This window comes from Netta rufina (genome assembly GCF_964035555.1).
Source record: "Netta rufina genome assembly, chromosome: W".
Classification (NCBI taxonomy): domain Eukaryota; kingdom Metazoa; phylum Chordata; class Aves; order Anseriformes; family Anatidae; genus Netta; species Netta rufina.
The window spans coordinates 2,384,687-2,403,344 of record NC_140139.1 but is presented as its reverse complement, the minus strand read 5'-3'; the positions used below and the strand labels follow the sequence as shown (position 1 = coordinate 2,403,344).

The 18,658-nt window shown below is 40.0% G+C and overlaps 1 protein-coding gene across 1 annotated transcript in view; it reads left to right on the top strand.

The window, feature by feature from the left end:
* Positions 1-18,658, top strand: part of LOC311220889 (rapamycin-insensitive companion of mTOR-like) — a 226,998-nt gene that overhangs the window by 155,456 nt on the left and 52,884 nt on the right. Inside the window, exons 17-22 of the mRNA XM_084304520.1 lie at positions 1,030-1,192; positions 1,598-1,699; positions 13,808-13,854; positions 15,784-15,919; positions 16,489-16,688; positions 17,283-17,409. Coding sequence (XP_084160646.1) covers positions 1,030-1,192; positions 1,598-1,699; positions 13,808-13,854; positions 15,784-15,919; positions 16,489-16,688; positions 17,283-17,409 — 775 coding nt within the window. The remainder of the gene's footprint in view (positions 1-1,029; positions 1,193-1,597; positions 1,700-13,807; positions 13,855-15,783; positions 15,920-16,488; positions 16,689-17,282; positions 17,410-18,658) is intronic.

Here is an 18,658-nt window from a genome sequence, read left to right as displayed (position 1 = left end):
AGAAATCCAGAAAGAAAGCTTTGATAGTCGTTTTCAGGACAATTTTACATATATTGCAAGACTTTTTTAACATAATGTTTCTAAACAAGCTATAAGACACTGTTTGACCAAGCAATGTCTGAGTCATGTTCTGTGTTTTTAACCTCTCTATTGTCTCACATTTCTTTTTTTGGCATTTTGATGCAATTAAACTTTCCAACCTAAGAATGCTTGTGCCATTTTTTTCTTCTGTTTTTGTTTATCTATAGCTAATTAAATAGTAATTGACCAAATCAGTGAATCATTGGTGTGAGCAAAAGCAAAAATGTAACATTGGTATGGGACTGTTTCTTAAACCCATTTTCTTCTGAAGAAAATGGTCATTGTAACAATAGTGCCTATGTTAAAACTTTCTGTTGCTTTTGTTTGGAGTTTGCAATGTTAATTTTTTCAATTCTTTTAATTTCCATTTAAATAAAAGAATTCAATGAAAAAAAAGAATAATGTAGACTTGAAACAAATGTTTATAGAAGTTTTTTATTCCTCATTGAACTAGAAAATCCGAGCTCTGTATAGATATAAAGAGGAGGATAAGCCCTTGGGGTTGTGGGGGGCAAGGGGAAGAGACATTTTACAATAAATACTTTCTTAGACAAAGTTGAAGCTAGCTCCCTCAACTCTCTACTGCAGAATGTTGTTCTACTGTGACATCTTGCAATAATTTATCAAATTTAAACTTTGCAACATCTTCTGTGAAGTCTGAAAGAAACCAACAATTGCAGAGTAGAAGCAAAGGTGTCAATAAGGCTCATTCTTCGGTACTGATAATTCTTAAAGATAATTTTCTTTATAATTTCAAAATAAGACTGAAGTGTATGGATAATGTATGAAAACTTATACCAACTTATACCTTTTTTTTTTTTTAATTTGGCTTCAGAATTCTTGGTAAACTCTTTCTTGAGCTATGCTTATTTAACTCAGTATATAGCACTGGAGTTCTTTAGTTAGATAACAGATGTCAATTATTGATTATAGTATTTTTTCTATTAGACGAGCAAGTGCTGCGCTGAACTGCTTAAAACGTTTTCATGAGATGAAGAAAAGAGGGCCAAAACCTTACAGCCTCCATTTAGATCATATTATTCAGAAAGCAATCTCAACCCACCAAAAACAGGATCAATACTGTGTGCAGAAAGATATCTTTATTTTAAAGGTATTACCATTATTGATCTTTCAAAACTTAATTTGACTTTGTATTTTGGAGACTTAAATCCCACCACCTCCACCCAGCTTTACTTTCTGATTTAATTCTGAGTCATTTATCTAATTTTTGTATTTTTTTAATTTAATGTCTTCTAACTACTTGTGGATACTATATTGTGTTTTCTAGAACTTGAGTGAAATTACAATAATTTTAATGCTTTTTAGGCCCCATTGTGATCTCCTGCTGTTAATTCTTAATACAGTACTGCAACTATGCAATTTACTCTCAGATGCAAATTACTGCAGAGCATAGCCCTTTAAATGCTTGTTACATGACCAGTAAGTGTATCATGTGACAACACTGACAACAGTAATGCAAAGAAACTTAATGTAACTTTTCATCTCTGTGTTCCAGGATACAGAAGAAGCACTTGTAATGAATCTGCGAGACAGCCAGGTTCTCAACCATAAAGAGAACCTTGAGTGGAATTGGAATTTGATAGGGACCATACTGAAGGTGAACCTAAAAAGAGCATGACAGTATTCTTTTATGGAATTGTTTGAAAAAAACATTTTTGTTTCACATGTGAGCTTTGACTTCTAATATTAATTCCATATTATATGCCATAATCTGTTCTATTTCAGAAAATTAGGATGTCATGAGTTTAATCAGTACTGATAGCCTCTTTGTATACAACCCTTAAACTGTATGCAAAAAAAACCCTACAGTTAAATTCACAAATTTCTGAATAAGCCCATATTAAATCTTATATAACTTTATTTGTATAGAAATAGACTTTATAGAAGGTGATATAATAACGTTCAAGTTACTAATACTTTAGACTTCAGTCCAAACTACATAGGAATACTGCCTTGTTTCATAGCATTTTTTTTTCATATAACGTTAACTGAAGGTTAAGGTTGGAGGTGGGTTATTGATCAAATTTAAGATGCTTAGACCAAGGCACATCTTAAAACTTCAGTAATGCACAGTCTCGTTATATAATTTTTGAACTAATACCAATAGTCCCATAGCATCAAGTTTGTTACAAAATTAACACATCTTCGTAAAACACTTCATAACAGGAAATATCTCTAACAGGCAGGGCATTATCTTAAATGGTGCACAGCTTTTAAGGGTCTACTTCTTTTCTGAGCAGAAAACTTTCTTTAAGTAAGAAAACTTTGAGTAAGTACTCAGTATAGTTTTAGAGCCAAAATAACTCCTATCATTCTGTGTATCAAAGCCATCCTTCTAGTGTTATCCTCAAGTAATGTTTTCTTAAGGTCTTCTTTACTATGTTGTTATAAAGATGGTGAAAGTACAAAAAAGGATTCATAGTGACACACATAATCAAGATTATACTTTAAAAATATATATTTCTGTGTGTTTTTTCAGGGACTGATAAACTTGAGAAAGCAAGAATCTGTCTGATATAAAGACCTAAATAGGTACATGACAGTAACTTTGCTCCACTAAATTTTACTTGTTTACAGGCTTTTTACTGTAATATTGCTAAATTTATGTTAATCAGATATTTTTATCTTTGACTCAGTAATATATTATCAAGAAACTGTTTTTCAGAATCTCACGTTTAATTAGTCTGTGTAGTACTTTGATAATGGAAATTTTATGCAGATGACCAATGATATTTTTTCCCTGAAATTTAAAAGCAGAAAAGCTTCAGGTCAAGCTGTCAATTTCCCTGCTATCTCAGACCTGCACTGCAGTATATTTTATAGTGTCATGTCAAACAGTTTTAAATGTCACAAAATTAGTGACTTCTGTCTTTCATAATGAGAAGTTACTGTGTTATCTGGTTAATTTCTAACCACTTCTGTTCCTGTTTACATTGTTTTTGTATAGTTTAACAGAACTGTCCGTCTTTGGTCACTGAATGAGCATGATTCCAGTGTTTGGGCTTCATTATCTCATGTGGCTACACACCTCCCTCCTATCTCTGTAACAGCCTTATAGCTGTGGAGAGTATCAGAATTGCACAATGGTTAGGATTGGAAGGGACCTCTGGAGGTCATCTGGTCCAACCCCTCTGCTCAAGGAGGGCCATGTAGAGCAGGTTGCTCAGGACCATGTCCAGAAGGCTTTTAAAGATCTCAAAGGAAGGAGACTCCACTACTGCTCTGGGCAACCTATTCCAGTGCTCTGTCACCTGTACAATAAAGAAGTGCTTCCTGATGTTCAAAGGGAGCCTCCTGTGTTCCAGTTTGTGCCCATTGCCTGGACACCACTGAAAAGAGCCTGGCTTGGTGGTCTTTGTACCCTCCCTTCATGTATTTATATACATTGATGAGAATCCCCTCTGAGCCTCCTCTTCTCCAGGCTGAACAGTCCCAATTCTCTCATCCTCTACTCATAGGAGAGGTGCTCCAGTCCCTTGATCATCTTTATAGCCCTCCACTGGTCTCTTTCCAGTATGTTCATGTTTCTCTTATACTAGGGGGCCCAGAATTGGATGCAGTTGTTATAAATTCCGAGTCAATTTAGCTTTATAAGATTTATTTATGGGGTCAATAAAAGGCAAGTAAACAGCACTGGGTGTGCGGGGAGTCTGGGCTCCTCCAACACACACACAAGTTACATCAGGCAGCTGGTTTTTATGCTCCTAGGCTAATACATATTCATTACTACTTCTAGAAAAGGCAGGGTTATTATAATTAGTTCCCAGAATCCAAACCCTTCCACTGGCGCATGTGTATTAGTCTCCGGTGGCCCCTCTGGGGGTCTCTCGTGCTGAAGGCTCGTAGTCTTCCTCCCAGGCTTTTTCCTTGTCCTTCTCCTTTGTCCATCTTGGCCGGATGTCAGAGACTTGTGCAGCGCCCCATGCAAGCTTTGTCTTTTAGTCATCCTTCAGCTTTCCCCTTCTCTTTAATCTCTTGGCCGGATATCAGAGACTTGCATAGTGTCCCATGCAATAGTCACAATAGTTAGCAGTTATTCTGAAACCCCCCAGATATCAGAGACTCAAGGTTTACCCTTCAAGCCCTCTATTGACATGAATTGCTGAAACATTCCTTACAATCCCTCATCTTCTTTTTAATATTCTCAATTCGTGTCTCTTCAACTTTTGCCAGTAACAACTGGATTTCATCATTTGGTTCTTGGGGGGTCCATTTCTTAAGCATCATTATTGACACATCACCTTTCTTCTCTACCGAAGTCATCACAAATTGGGTACTATTTATTATTCAGCCTATCAATAACGTAAAGCAAGGTATCACACAAGGTATAAATACTAACATCATTACACCACATAAAAATAAAAATAACATCCTTTTAACCCATGGTCCACCGGGCAGCCATGAAAACAAATCCCAATCCATACCCTTCCAAGATTGTACTGGGACATGAGCTAATTTCCTAATTTCCTTTGTTATCTGTTTAACCACTTTTCCATTATCATCAATTTGTAAACAACAATTAGAATCGTCTAGCTTTCCACACACTCCCCTTTCTTCTGCTAGTAAATAGTCTAAAACCATTCTATGTTGAAAGATAGCATTCCTCATCTGGGTGGATTAATCAACCAGAAGGTCCAAAGCCATCGCTGTTTGATTGTTTACAATTTCAAGGACAGCTTGCAACCTAATTATTCGATTCAAATTATAAATAGGTTCTCGGGCTCCCGATACTACCTCATTCGGGTTCCAGGTAGCTGGTCCATAATGCTGTATGAGTCTTTCAGGAGGCCTTTCATTCTCTCTCCATTTTTGGGCACTACCCCCGGCTAAGGAAGCATCAATAGATTGTTTTACTCTATTCAGATCATCATATAATCTTATTCCTAAATGATTTCCTTGTATTTGTGACAATAAAAAGAACAAGGGTCTTATGTACCCCACATAGCATATTCCCGACCAGTTTTCGGGTAGCCTCTTGTAGGCATGTTTGCCATGTTTGCCACACACCCAATAATGTCCCTTTAGGGCCCATGTCCCGTTTGGAAAAGGACCATCCCATCCTTCTTTATTCTTTGGAGCGTGAAAATACAAAGTGTTCTTGTTACCAAGTGGTCCTGTTACAATGTCTGCCCCATTTGTACTTGTATATGCACACCTCCAAGCTCCCGCATTGGATTCCCACTTACAATTACAATCAAGTTTTCCTTGGCAGCCTGTCATATTACGAGCTGACCAGTAATGTTTAAAGAACACTCGCCTCCCATTCTCATCTTGTCATCTCCAGCAGTAGACCCTTACCACATGCTGTTCCCTGGTGGTGTTATCACGCTGACAGCTCAAGATTTGACCGTCAAATTGTCCCCCCACTTGTGCTCTTGCCACGGTTTCACATCCAGATCCAAAAAATTCCCTATATGAGTATTTCAGCCAAGTCCCGTTTCTCAGCTGGACATGTCTGGTGTTCCATTTCCCACTACATGCTGTACAGTTTATAGGTCTACATTCAGGATCAGTACAATCACATTCGGGAGACAGAGTCCAATTACAAATGCTTTTTCCTACCGCTATCATTCCTGTTCTGTTTAAACAGTATATACCCCGATCTGACGAATGCAATTGCCACGGGCTTCCTTCCTATTTCCGAAATTGTGTCCCATTATGAACTTCACTCAAATTACTAGCTCACCACTTGGGTTAGACCGAGCCAGCTACCCAGGGCCAACTTTCAGTTCCCCCCTGGTCCTCCACAAACCCAGCAGTTACTAAGGTTAAAGGCCTTGGCCACTTCCTCCCCCAGAATGAAAAAGTTATTCCTCCATTCTTGCCCATGGCTCAATTGCCCCTGTAAAAACAATACCAGGAAGTATAGCATTTCTTATCCTTTGCATGGTCCAATCTTGAGGGTGTGAGAAACACCTTCAATCAAGGGGTTGGGCCCACTTTCAGGATTGATTTGAGCTTGTGTTACCGTTCAGCCTTTCAGGGTGATCCAGCTCCTGGAAAACTAATCACAATTTTATATGGGTTTAAAAAAAAAGGTTCTTATGTTATTTTCTCAGGACAACCTGACCTTAGTGTGGGAGAAGTTCAGTCAAGGCCCTCTCACTCGGCGGTCAATACCCATAGGGGTTGCCTCCCTCGGTAGACCATACGCACCGCAGTGGAGGGTCCTGCCCTGGTCTTGCCTTCTCCCTTTCCTCCCTTCAGGCTTGTCCCCTTTATTTGGCATCCTTAATTCATGCAGAGCCTCGTTGCCAGAATATGAGTTCTTCTTTAGCTTGAGTTTCAGTTCCCCAGGAGCGGACTCAACCCTCCAAGTTTCGGTAGTTACTGGTCCTTTTATTCTGGATGTGTGGGTCCAACCCCTTTCTGCTGTTCTCACAGCTGCTTCAGTAGTAAGTAAAACAAGGTATGGTCCCTCCCATCGGGGGTTCAATGATTCTTCCCTCCAGGTTTTTATTAAGACCTTGTCTCCTGGTTGTATCTTATGAATAGCAAACCCCAGTGGGGCATTTTGTGCTAAAATTCCCTTTTCCCTTAATTGTTGTAGTTGTTTCCCTGTCATGATCACATATTTCTGGCTTTCATAATTCTCTATCAAAGAATAATCTGATGGCATTCCTTGGGAATACGGCATTCCATATAACATCTCATAAGGTGAGATACCTGTTTCACTATGGGGCATAGTCCTAATATTCAATAATGCCAATGGCAAACATTTTATCCAAGACCGTTGGGTTTCAGTCATTAATTTAGCCAATTGTTGTTTAATCATTTGATTCATTCTCTCAACTTGTCCTGAACTTTGTGGATGCCATGGAGTATGGTATTCCCATTTAATGCCTAGGGCTGCGGTTAAGTCCCGTAACACCTTAGATGTGAAATGTGTCCCCTGGTCAGAGTCAATAATCCCTACCAACCCAAAACGCAGTATTATATTTTCCATCAACATTTTAGCTACCATAGCAGCAGTTGCCCTCGCCACAGGATAGGCCTCTACCCAATGGATTAGTTGATCCACTATCACCAACAAATACTTATATCGTCCTATTTTCAGTAGCTCAGTGAAATCAACCTGTACTCTTTCAAATGGCTTATATGCGATCCTCCATCCCCCAGTAGGTGCTTGCCTCACACTTTTCTTATTTATCTTCTGACATGTTAGACACCCTTGAGTAATTTGCTGAGCAATCTCATATATCCCAATGCACCCGTAAAATTTTAAAAACTGATCGCTCAATGCTCGAGTTCCCCAATGGGTTTGCAAATGCATCCGAAATAGCAGCTTCTTTGCTCAACTCTTAGGCAGTATCTCTCTGCCATCCACCAGGATTCACTTTTCTCCCTCCTGCTCAAAAGATTGTAATAATTTTTCCGAAGTTTGTTCAAACAGGTTAGGAGACTCAGTAAACCCCTGTGGTAGTACTGTCCATTATAACTGCTGTCTCCTTCCTGTTTCTGGGTCCTCCCATTCAAAAGCATGCAATAGTCACAATAGTTAGCAGTTATTCTGAAACCCCCCAGATATCAGAGACTCAAGGTTTACCCTCAAGCCCTCTATTGACACGAATTGCTGAAACATTCCTTACGCAGTACTCCAGGTATGGCCTCACCAATGCTGAGTAGAGGAGAAGGATTATCTTTCTTGACCATCAATACTTTGCCTAATTCAGCCAAGAATACCATTAGCCTTCTTAGCAGCATGGGCACATTGCTGACTCCTGTTTAAATTGGTGTCCACTAGGTCATTTTCCACAGAGCTGCTTTCCAGATGGGTAGTCCTCAATGTGTACTGGTGCCTGGGGTTGTTCCTCCCCAAGTGCAGGACTCTACACTACTCCTTGTTGAATTTCACAAGATTCTTGTCAGCTCACCTCTCCAGCATGTCAAGGTCCCTCCGGATGGCTGCACAGCCCTCTGGAGAGTGAGGCACTCCCTCCAGTTTTCACGTCACCCACAAATTTACTGAGGGTGCACTCTACCCCAACATCCAGATAATTAATGATGATGAACTGGACCCAGTTTTGACCCTTAGAGTACTCTGCTTGTTACTGGCCTCCAACTAGACTTTGCACCACTGACCATGACCCTCTGGGCCCAGCCGTTCAACCAATTTCTAATCCATCTCGCTTGCTGCTCATCCAACCCATACTTCAACAGCTTCTCTATGAGTATCTTATGGGAGATAGTGTCAAAGGCCTTACTGAAGTCCAGGAAGACAATATCCATTGCTCCCCCCTCATCCATCAGGCCAGTGATGTCATTATAGAAGCTTATCAGGTTGGTCAGGCATGACTTTCCCTTGATAAATCCATGCTGACTACTGATGGTTTTCTTGCTGACTACTCCTGATGATATTCTTGCATTCCTGGCAGTGGTTTCCAGAATGAGCTGTTCCATCACCTTCACAGGGATCGAGGTGAGGCTGACCAGCCTGTAGTTCCCTGAGTCCTCCTTCTTGAAATTAGGAGTGACATTTTCCTTTCTTCAGTCTTTGGAAACTTCTCCCAGTTGCGACGATCAAGCAAAGACAATCGAGAGCAACCTTGCAATCACATCTGCCAACTCCCTCAGCACTCATGGGTGCACCCCATCAGGGCCCATGGACTTATGAATCACAGAATCACCAAATCACAGAATTGTCTAGGTTGGAAGAGACCTCAAGATCATCGAGTCCAACCTCTGACCTAACACTAACAAGTCCTCCACTAAACCATATTGCTTAGTTCTACATCTAAACATCTTTTAAAGACCTCTGGGGATGGTGACTCCACCACTTCCCTGGGCAGCCCATTCCAATGCCTAACAACCCTCTCGGTAAAGAAGTTCTTCCTAATATCCAACCTAAAACACCCCTGGCACAACTTTAGCCCGTACCTGTCATCCTGTCACCAGGCACATGGGAGAATAGACCAATCCCCACCTCGCTACAGCCTCCTTTAATGTACTTATAAAGAGCGATAAGGTCGCCCCTGAGCCTCCTTTTCTCCAGGCTGAACAAGCCCAGCTCCCTCAGCCACTCCTTGTAAGACTTGTTCTCCAGACCCCTCACCAGCTTTGTCGCCCTTCTCTGGACTCACTCGAACACCTTGATGCCCTTCTTGTAGCGAGGGGCCCAAAACTGAACACAGTACTCAAGGTGCGGCCTCACCAGAGCCGAGTACAGGGGGACAATCACTTCCCTAGCCCTGCTGGCCACACTGCTTCTGATACAAGCCAGGATGCTGTTGGCCTTCTTGGCCACCTGAGCACACTGCTGGCTCATATTCAGCCGACTATCCACCAATACTCCCAGGTCCTTCTCTGCATGGCAGCTTTCCAACCACTCATCTCCCAGCCTGTAACTCTGCTTGAGGTTATTGCGCCCCCGGTGCAGGACCCGGCACTTGGCCTTGTTGAACTTCATACAGAATATCCATCAAAGATGCATCTTCCTTGATTCAGCCTTTCTGCCTGGCCTCTGGGGCCTGGAATTCCTGAAGGCCAGTCTAGCTGTTAAAGACAAAGGCAAGGACTGGATAGCCTTAGTGAAGACTGAGGTTCAGTACCTTGACCTTTCACTGTCCCGGCTAACCAGGTCTCCCGTTTCCTTCTGGAGAGTACCCGCATTTTCCCTAGACTTCACTTTTATCACTGAGATACTTGTAGAAGCCCTTCTTGTTGCCCTTAATGTTCTTAGTCAGATTCAATTCTATCTGGGCATTATCTTTCTTAACTCAATCCCTGGCTGCTCAGATAATCACAGAATGGTTGAGATTGGAAGGGACCTCCAGAGATCATCTAGTCCAATCCCCCTGCTCAAGCAGTGTCACCTAGAACATGTTACACAGGATTGCATTCCGGCAGGTTTTGAACATCTCCAAAGAAGGAGACTCTACAATCTCTCTGATAAGCCTGTTCCAGTGCTCTGTTACCCAAACTGTAAAGAATTTCTTCCTCATATGGTGATGAAATGTGCTGTGGTTCAATTTATACCCATTACCCTTTGTCCTATCACTGGCCACCACTGAAAAGAGTTTGTCCCCATCCACTTTACGTTGTCCCCTCAGGTATTTGTAGAGGTTGATGAGATACCCTCTCAATCTCCTCTTCTCTAGGCTAAACAGGCCCAGCTCGCTTAGTCTTTCCTTATAGAACAGGTGCTCCAATCCCTTAATCATCTTTGTGGCTCTATGCTAGACCCTTTCTAGAAGTTCTACAACCCTCTTGTACTGGGGAGCCCAGAACTGCACACAGTATTCCAGCTGTGGCCTCACCAGTGCTGAGTAGAGGGGGAGGATCACCTCTCTCGGCCTGCTGTCCACACTCCTCTTGATGCAAGCTAGGATCCTGTTGGCCTTCTTGGCCACAAGGGCACACTGCTGGCTCATGGTTAACTTGTTGTCCACCATGACCCCCAGGTCCCTATCTGCAGAGGTGTTCTCCATCAGGTCAGCCCCCAACCTATACCAGTGCCTGGGTTTGCACCTCACTAGGTACAGGACCCTGAACTTGCCCTTGTTGAACCTCATGAGGTTCCTCTCTGCCCAACTCTCCAGCCTGTCCAGGTCCCTCTGAATGGCTGTACAGGCCTCTGGTGTGTCAGCCACTCTGCCAAGCTTTGTATCGTCCACAAACTTGCTGAGGGTGCACTCTGTCCCTTCGTCTAGGTCATTGATGAGTAAGTTGAATATCACTGGACCCGGTATTGGCCCCTTGGGGACACCACTAGCCACAGTCCTCCAACTAGACTTGGCACAGTTGAGCACAACCCTCTGAGCTCTGCCATCCAGACAGTTCTCTATACACCCCACTGTCCACTCATGGATTCCACACTTCCGGAGCTTGCCCAGGAGGATGTTATAGGAGACAGTGTCAAAAGCCTTGCTGAAGTCAATGTAGACAACATCCACTGCTCTCCCCTCATACATCCAGCCAGTCATCTCATCGTAGAAGGCTATCAAGTTGGTTAAACATGACTTCCCCTTGATGAATCAGTGTTGACTGCTTCTGATCACTTTCTTTTCCTTCACGTGCTTAGAGATGGCCTCAAGGATGAGCTGCTTCATCACTTTTCCAGAGATGGAGGTGAGGCTGACTGGCCTGTAGTTTCTTGTGTTTTCCTTCTTGCCCTTCTTGAAGACTAGATTAATGTTGGCTTCCTTACAGTGCTCAAGCACCTCTTCTGTTCTCCAAGACCTTTCAAAGATTATAATAGAGATAGGCTTAACAATAACACTCGCCAGTTCCCTCAGCACCCTCAGGTGCATCCCATCGGGGCCCATAGATTCATGCTTGACTAAATAACCTCTAACCCAATCCTCTTCAACCAGGGGAAAGTCTTCCTCTCTTCAGGTTTTCTTTCTTGTTTCCAGGCTCAGAAGTGTGTTGGGGATAGCCTTAGTGAAGACTGAAGCAAAGAAGGCATTCAGTAACTTCACCTTCTCTGTATCTGCCGTCACCAAGGCACCCGCCTCATTTAGCAGTGCACCCACATTTTCCTTAGTCTTCCTTTTGCTGCTGCTGTGATTGAAGAAGCCCTTCTTGTTATCCTTGATGTGTCTTGCTATATTTAATTCTAACCGGGCCTTGGCCTTCCTCCTTGCATCCCTGCATTCTCTGACAGTGTTCCTATATTCCACCCAAGTGGTCTGTCCCTTCTTCCACATCATGTACACTTTCTTCTTCAAGTTTTCCTGAGAGCTCCTTGCCCATCCACGCAGGTCTCCTGCCCCCCTTGCTTGACTTCTTTAGGGATCCACCGATCCTGAGCTTGGAGGAAGTGGTGCTTGAATATTAGCCAATTCTCCTGGGCCCCCTTTCTCTCTAGAGCCCTGTCCCAGGGGATTCCTCTAATTAGAGCCCTGAAGAGGTCAAAGTTATCTCTCTTGAAATCCGGGGTTGTGGTCCTACTTATTGCCCTGCTTCCTCCTTGCAAGATCTTGAACTCCAACATCTTGTGATCACTGCAGCCGAGACTGCCCTCAGCTTCACGTTTCCAAATAGACCATCTCTGTTAGTACGAGGTCCAGCAGAGCCCCTCTCCTTGTTGGCTTGCTTACATCCTGCATCAAGAAGTTATCTGCAATGTTCTGCAGTAACTTACTGGACTTTTTGTTCTGAGGTGTGTTGTCTCCTCAGCATGTGTGCGTTTACATAGAGGCATTTGAGTTGGACTCCCAATGCATCTGCCTTTCTGGATGGGGCAACTATAATGCGTCCATGTGGGCCTACAGTAGCTCTCCTGTTAAGCTCTGGGCATCATTTGCCGGCTCTGGTGTTCAGCTGCTGTGAGTGGGATAATGTCTCTGTATTCTTCTCAGGTTACCTGTCCTTGCTTCCACCCTCTTTAGGCTTCCTTTTTGTGTTTGAGTTTGGTGAGGAGCTCCTTGTTCATCCATGGCCTGATACCCATGCAGGTAGTCAGACATTGGAACAGGTTGCCCAGGGAAGTGGTGGAGTCTCCATCCTTGGAGGTGTTTAAGGAAAGGTTGGACCTGGTGCTTAGGGATATGGTTTAGTGGGTGACATTGGTAGTAGGGTGATGGATGGACCAGATGATCTCAGAGGTCTTTTCCAACCTTAATGATTCTATGATCTTTCCTACCACCTCACTACTTACATCTCATATGGTCCATTACTGCCTTTTTACTTGCTTAGCTTGCTGTCTAAACTGCTAAAAGAACAGCAAAAGTGGTAGTGGTCAGGATGGAGGAGTTGAGACTTTAACAGTAGAGCTGCACACTTAATCTGGAAATGTGGGTTCAATGTTACTAGTGTAATCAGTTTTACTAATCATTAAATGTTGCACTGTCTGTCTTAATACTAGCATACCAATCGGAAATGTAGAATTAAATTGCTTAGGTAGGAAAGAAAGGAAATTAAAAAGCAACAACTGTTGATGGATTTTTGAAACAGCAAGGAGGCTATGACTTGCTGCAGCTGAGCAAACCAAGCTACCAGGACAACTATGAGAAGTTCCCATGACAGTGTTCCCACATCGTCCGACTGAGGAATTTAGAAAAATATTGTTGCCAGCAGCTGGCTTCAAGGACAGGATCTACGTGACTGCTAATCACAAGGGGGTTGTTTTCTTGCAGTTGTTTGTCTGAGTGCTTTTGACCAATAATCTTGTGTGAGACACTATCCACCCCTGTTAAGTTTGCTATAAAAGTCAGGCTATTCAGGTAATAAAGAGAGAGCATGATCTGACCATACTAGTGTCTGTCGTGTTTTCGGCCGTTCTTCCTGCAAGAAACAAACAAACAAACAAACAAACAAACAAAAAACATTATTAAGAAAGAATAGGTCCAGCAAAGTGTATTGTGGCTTTATGTGATCCTTCTTGAAACATCTTTCAAAGTATCAAAAGAGGAGTTTAAATACCATTTTAATAAGAGGTATTTAAGTGTGAATGATAATTTTTAAAATAAATCAGAAGAATAGTGAAAACAACAAAAAAAGTCAGTTTGCTGTTTTCATTAGAATTGTGGACTTGTACACATAACATGCACCCAACAATCCCACTTCTCTAGAAAAAATAGAACAGTTACTGGAGCAAGAAGTGGAGGCTTTTCAATAAAATAACTTTTATAGGGAACATTAGAGGGAAGAAAACTTACACTTTCAAATATTAGGTGAATATAATAGAAATAAGCAAATTTTAATGACTAATCAAGGACTGATGTACAAGTTTCATATAATGCTATATTTGCTGTTTTTCTAGTGGCCAAATGTAAATCTAAGGAACTATAAAGATGAACAATTGCACAGGTATGTAAAAATTGCGTATACTTCCTTTGAAGAAAGAAATTTGAAAAAACTTTTTTTAATATTGCAATAAGCTGTTTCTTGGATATGTCACATTTCTAAAACTTAATCTAGAGAGAAGCAGCAAAAATGGAAAATCTAGATTGCAAAATTTGCTTTAAATAAACAGGTTTTTAAGATTTAGTGGTTTCTTTTCAGTGCACAGACATTTTATATATCTATTCACTAAACAAATATTATACAAGTTCTACAAACTCCCTATTTAATTTTAAATCTTAAACTATTACCTCTCTCATATTTAATACATTAGTGTTTGATGTTAACACTTGACAAATTTTGATGGAATAGGCCTATAGTTGTACAATACTATCATTATAGCTTTCATCAAAACCAAAGATAAAGTTGTTTCTAGTTACTATTAATGGGGAGGAAAGCATGTATGACTTGAAACAAAGAAAAATACCACAACAGTACAACTCTGGTTCCTTTCTTGTCTAATGGCCTTAAGGTATTTATATTACTTTTATGCATGTGGAGTAATCATGTTACTAGTTCTTGGATGTCACTTTTAACATGCATTTCAGAAACTGATTTGATTTAAATAAACTATTTTGAAGAGTAGTTCTGTATTGGTTAGGCATGTGCTCTGATTTCAGCTGGGACAGAGTTAATTTCCTTCCCAGTAGCGGTTACAGTGCTGTGTTTTGGATTTAGGAGAAGAATAATGCTGATAACACACTGATGTTTTAGTTGCTGCTGAGCAGTGCTTACACCAAGCCAAGGACTTTTCAGCTTCTTGCTCTGTCCTGCCAGTGGGCAGGCTGGGGGTGCAGCAGGAGCTGGGAGGGGACAGACCCAGGACAGCTTTTTTTTGGTATAGATTCCTTCATTTCAGAGATGATTAATGCAGTGTGTGTACATGTGTGTATATACTTACATACACACACTCATACATATAAAATGCAATCATATTTTGGCAGGGGGGTTGGACCCGATGATCTCTTGAGGTCCCTTCCAACCCCTGCAATTCTGTGATTCTGTGATTCTGTGATATATAAATGTGTGTGCTGCTAATAATATATATAATATGTATGTCACTAATAAAAGAATAAATTGTACTTCATTTGACAAGTTTAAAGAAGCTCTCAGGTTTCCTTTATAATTGATTCTGTATTTGGACTTGGGATAGTGGTTTACTCTCACTTTAGCTAAAGGCAGTGCTTTAGTTAAGCTTTCTTAATACTTGACATATCTACCTTCAGATATAACATTGTGTTCTTTTAAAGCACAAATTTGTGTTTATTTTTTGACTAAGAATTGGTAGGGGTAAACTCTGCTGAAGATTTATTTCTGCAGTGAAGAATTCAAGCTATATTGCTCAGCATGTTTTCAAAAAGTCTATAAGTCTGCATTTGTTATCTCTGTGTTATGTTCCAGAAATGCTAAAGTGAGATGAATGAAAATGCTGTTGCCATATGGCCTTTTCCTGGCAGAATGTATTTTTCATAGTAGCATTAATTATTATAGCTGAATAAAAGTCATGTCACATAAGCATTAAGACACTTTTTTTAGCTCTTTATAAACTCTAGATAGTCTTTGAAATTCACCACAGGATAAGTTACAGCAAAATAAATTATAAACACAAGAGTGAGAAGGAAGCTATGACTTTTAAGAGCATAGAGATTTTGAGTTCCTTTGCTTATTTTAAGTCATGACAGAAAATCCTTTATAACACAGTACAGCTGCATCTCTGAAATCATGTCTGGATAGACTCATTACTAATACCTGCTACTCTCTTTTTATAGCTTCTGAAAATTTATTGCCAATAAGCTAATTTAGTGACAAAATATCTTTTATACTGGCATCATTTTATACTGTGAGGGATTCCTTGTCTTACTGAAAAAATAACAAATTATTTTTTACTTTCCATAGATTTGTAAGGAGATTGCTATATTTCTACAAGCCTAGCAGTAAACTGTATGCCAATCTGGATCTGGACTATGCAAAGGCTAAGCAGCTCACTACAGTGGGTTGTCAGTTTACTGAATTTCTTCTTGAATCACAAGAGGTAAGAAATTTTCAGCTACAAGATGAGATAATATTGCTGTATGCACTTAAATTAAAAACCTTAATTTTAATAAAAACTTCTGTAGGCTTTGGGTGTTAAACCTAAAATGTTCAGCATAATTAAGTAATATAACTTAAAATCCTGAATTGTCCAGATGAGACACTGGGGAGATAATTGTGTTTAAGTAGTTTTATTAAATGCAACTTAATGGTGTGTGTGGTGTTTTATATTTTTTTTTCCTTATTTTTTTAGGTTTTGCTATGTATATTTGTCCTTTCTTTACCTTCTTTCTTCTTGTGTGCTAAAGACTTTTGTGCCTTTGGCTAGAGGACCGGGGAAAATGTCATTGAACAATCCTTTTCCTGGAAAGAATAGAATTGGTCCTAATATGTCTCCAAGCTAAACTCCTTTTATTTGCCTTGAAATCTATTTTAGTCTGAATTGTTTGCCAGTCAGAATTTCTATTTTGTGTCTGTATTGTACGTTTTAAGAAACTTAAAAAGACAGAGTTCAGTAAAGAGACTACCAGTTCTGTTGCTAATAAATGCTGTTACTCTTTGTTTTGTTAGGATGGACAAGGTTACCTGGAGGAATTGGTTAAAGATATTGTACATTGGCTCAATTCTTCATCAGGAATGAAACCTGAATGTAGTCTTCAAAATAATGGGTTACTAAATACCCTTAGTCAGCATTACTTTCTGTTTTTTGGTACTCTATCTTGTCACTCTCATGGAGTCAAAATGCTTGAAAAATGTAATGCGTTTCAGTGGTGAGTGTTTTTATTCTGTTTGAATTGTGCTTACAGGTATAATCATTACAAAACTTGTAAACTGTGCATGAGTACCATTGTCTATAAAGCCGGAAACTTCAAAATTCCTGTGATTGGTTCAAATAGAGACTCCACAATTGTGGGGTGTTGTTCTTTTTTGTTGTTGTTGGGGGGGGGGGGGGGGGGGGCTGGGGGGGTGTTGGTTTCTTTTTTTCTTTTCTTCCTTTTCTTCTGAAGAAGATAAAATCCAGACAGTTTTACAGTGTTTTAGAATGAGGAATTGTTCACAAAGCTTCATGAATATTTTTGCACTCATAATCACTAATTCAAGTGTGCTGACACAACAGTTAGAGAACAATTATAAAATTAAAGTGTTTTTTTTCCCCATGTAGTTTAATGCATTATTCTGTCCCCCTTTGACTCTAACAGCCGCAACAGTTTAAAGTCACTCCACTTGATATGGGAACTTACTTTGTATTCTTCTGCATTTATAGAAATGAAAGACTTATTCAGAGTACTTGTTTAAATTATTTGTTGAATAAATTAGTGAATTCAACTGGATTAAAATACTGATATTTTTTCCCCCTCCACCAGTCTTCTTAATTTTTGTTCTTTGAAGAACCAGGATCACTTGTTAAAACTGACTATTTCTAGTTTGGATTACAGCAGAGATGGTTTAGCAAGAGTCATCCTTTCTAAAATCCTGACAGCAGCAACTGATGTAAGTTTGATTCAATTTATGTACCATTGTTATTTGCCACTAGACATTTATTTTGTTATTCAAGATGTGTGACTTCATTTTTAAGATATTATATATACAGAAAGGTTTATGTATTTAGAGAAATGAAACTCCTATTTGTGTAGCTCTTGAATTCAATGTGGACTTCACACCTTTTACTGTATTTGTGCTCAAGATATTAAGTCGTTCAAAGAGAGGTTTCTCTCATTTATGAAAGGGGTTAAAGTCTTTAAATGCATAAACCAAGTGTAAGCCAAGTATAACATTATTGTATAGTTTAGTGAAGACATTGTTTTCACAAACAGAAATGTATACGTATTTCTAGCAGTAATAAGCAGATTAATCTTCTAGTGATGGATGCTGTTTTGATAACTATTGAGATCACTGTGGTGGAACTGAGGAAAAGCTATAACTCCTGGAATGAAGGGGTGGTTCAGAAATAGGCAACGGGATTTGTACTTTTGAATCAAAGAAAGTGAGTAGAAATAGCACGCAGACTTGTGTAGACTTAGGAAAGGAAGCTCCTGAATTAAAAGCTCAGGAAACTAAAAGAAAAGAGAAATCAATCAGGTGTAACATAGTAGACAAGCAAGCACTGATCTCAAGGAAATGACGAGTTAGATTTAAGCTAACTAGAAAAAAAGCTTTCAGTAATTCATGGAGAGCTATTTTTCTGTCAACTGGACAAGGCAGAATATATTCTAGAGTGGAATAAGGTAGATTCTAGTTTTAAATGTCTCACTGTATTTAAGAAGAGGAAAAGAAAAGAAAGAAATCAAGGATGTTTCTCAGATGCTACCAAAGATGTTATGATTCTTATAAGTAAAGAGAGGGGTATGAAGGTAATGAAGAGGGTTGGGTTTGAAGGAATACCTCATTGAAAAAAGAGGATGAGACTCCCTACTGACGAATTTTTAAGTAATTTTTTAATGAAGTGATGACTTTGATATCCTTTTTCCAAAGGTGTTTTATGCCTAATCTGAACAAGGAAATAGGCATGAACAAGTTATGAGGACCGTGTCTTTATTTGATTTCTGAGCCCCTGTTAGATGGCTGCTAGTTAAGAACAGTTTACTGTGGAACTTCATTGAGCTGTTTCTAATGAAATTTTGTGTCAGTAGGTACTGACCCCCCAACCCACATCCACCCCTTCACCAACCTCACAGGTATTTTTCCTTCATAAAAAAATAAAAAGACTAGACAAGAGGGAAGAGAACACCAATATTTCAGT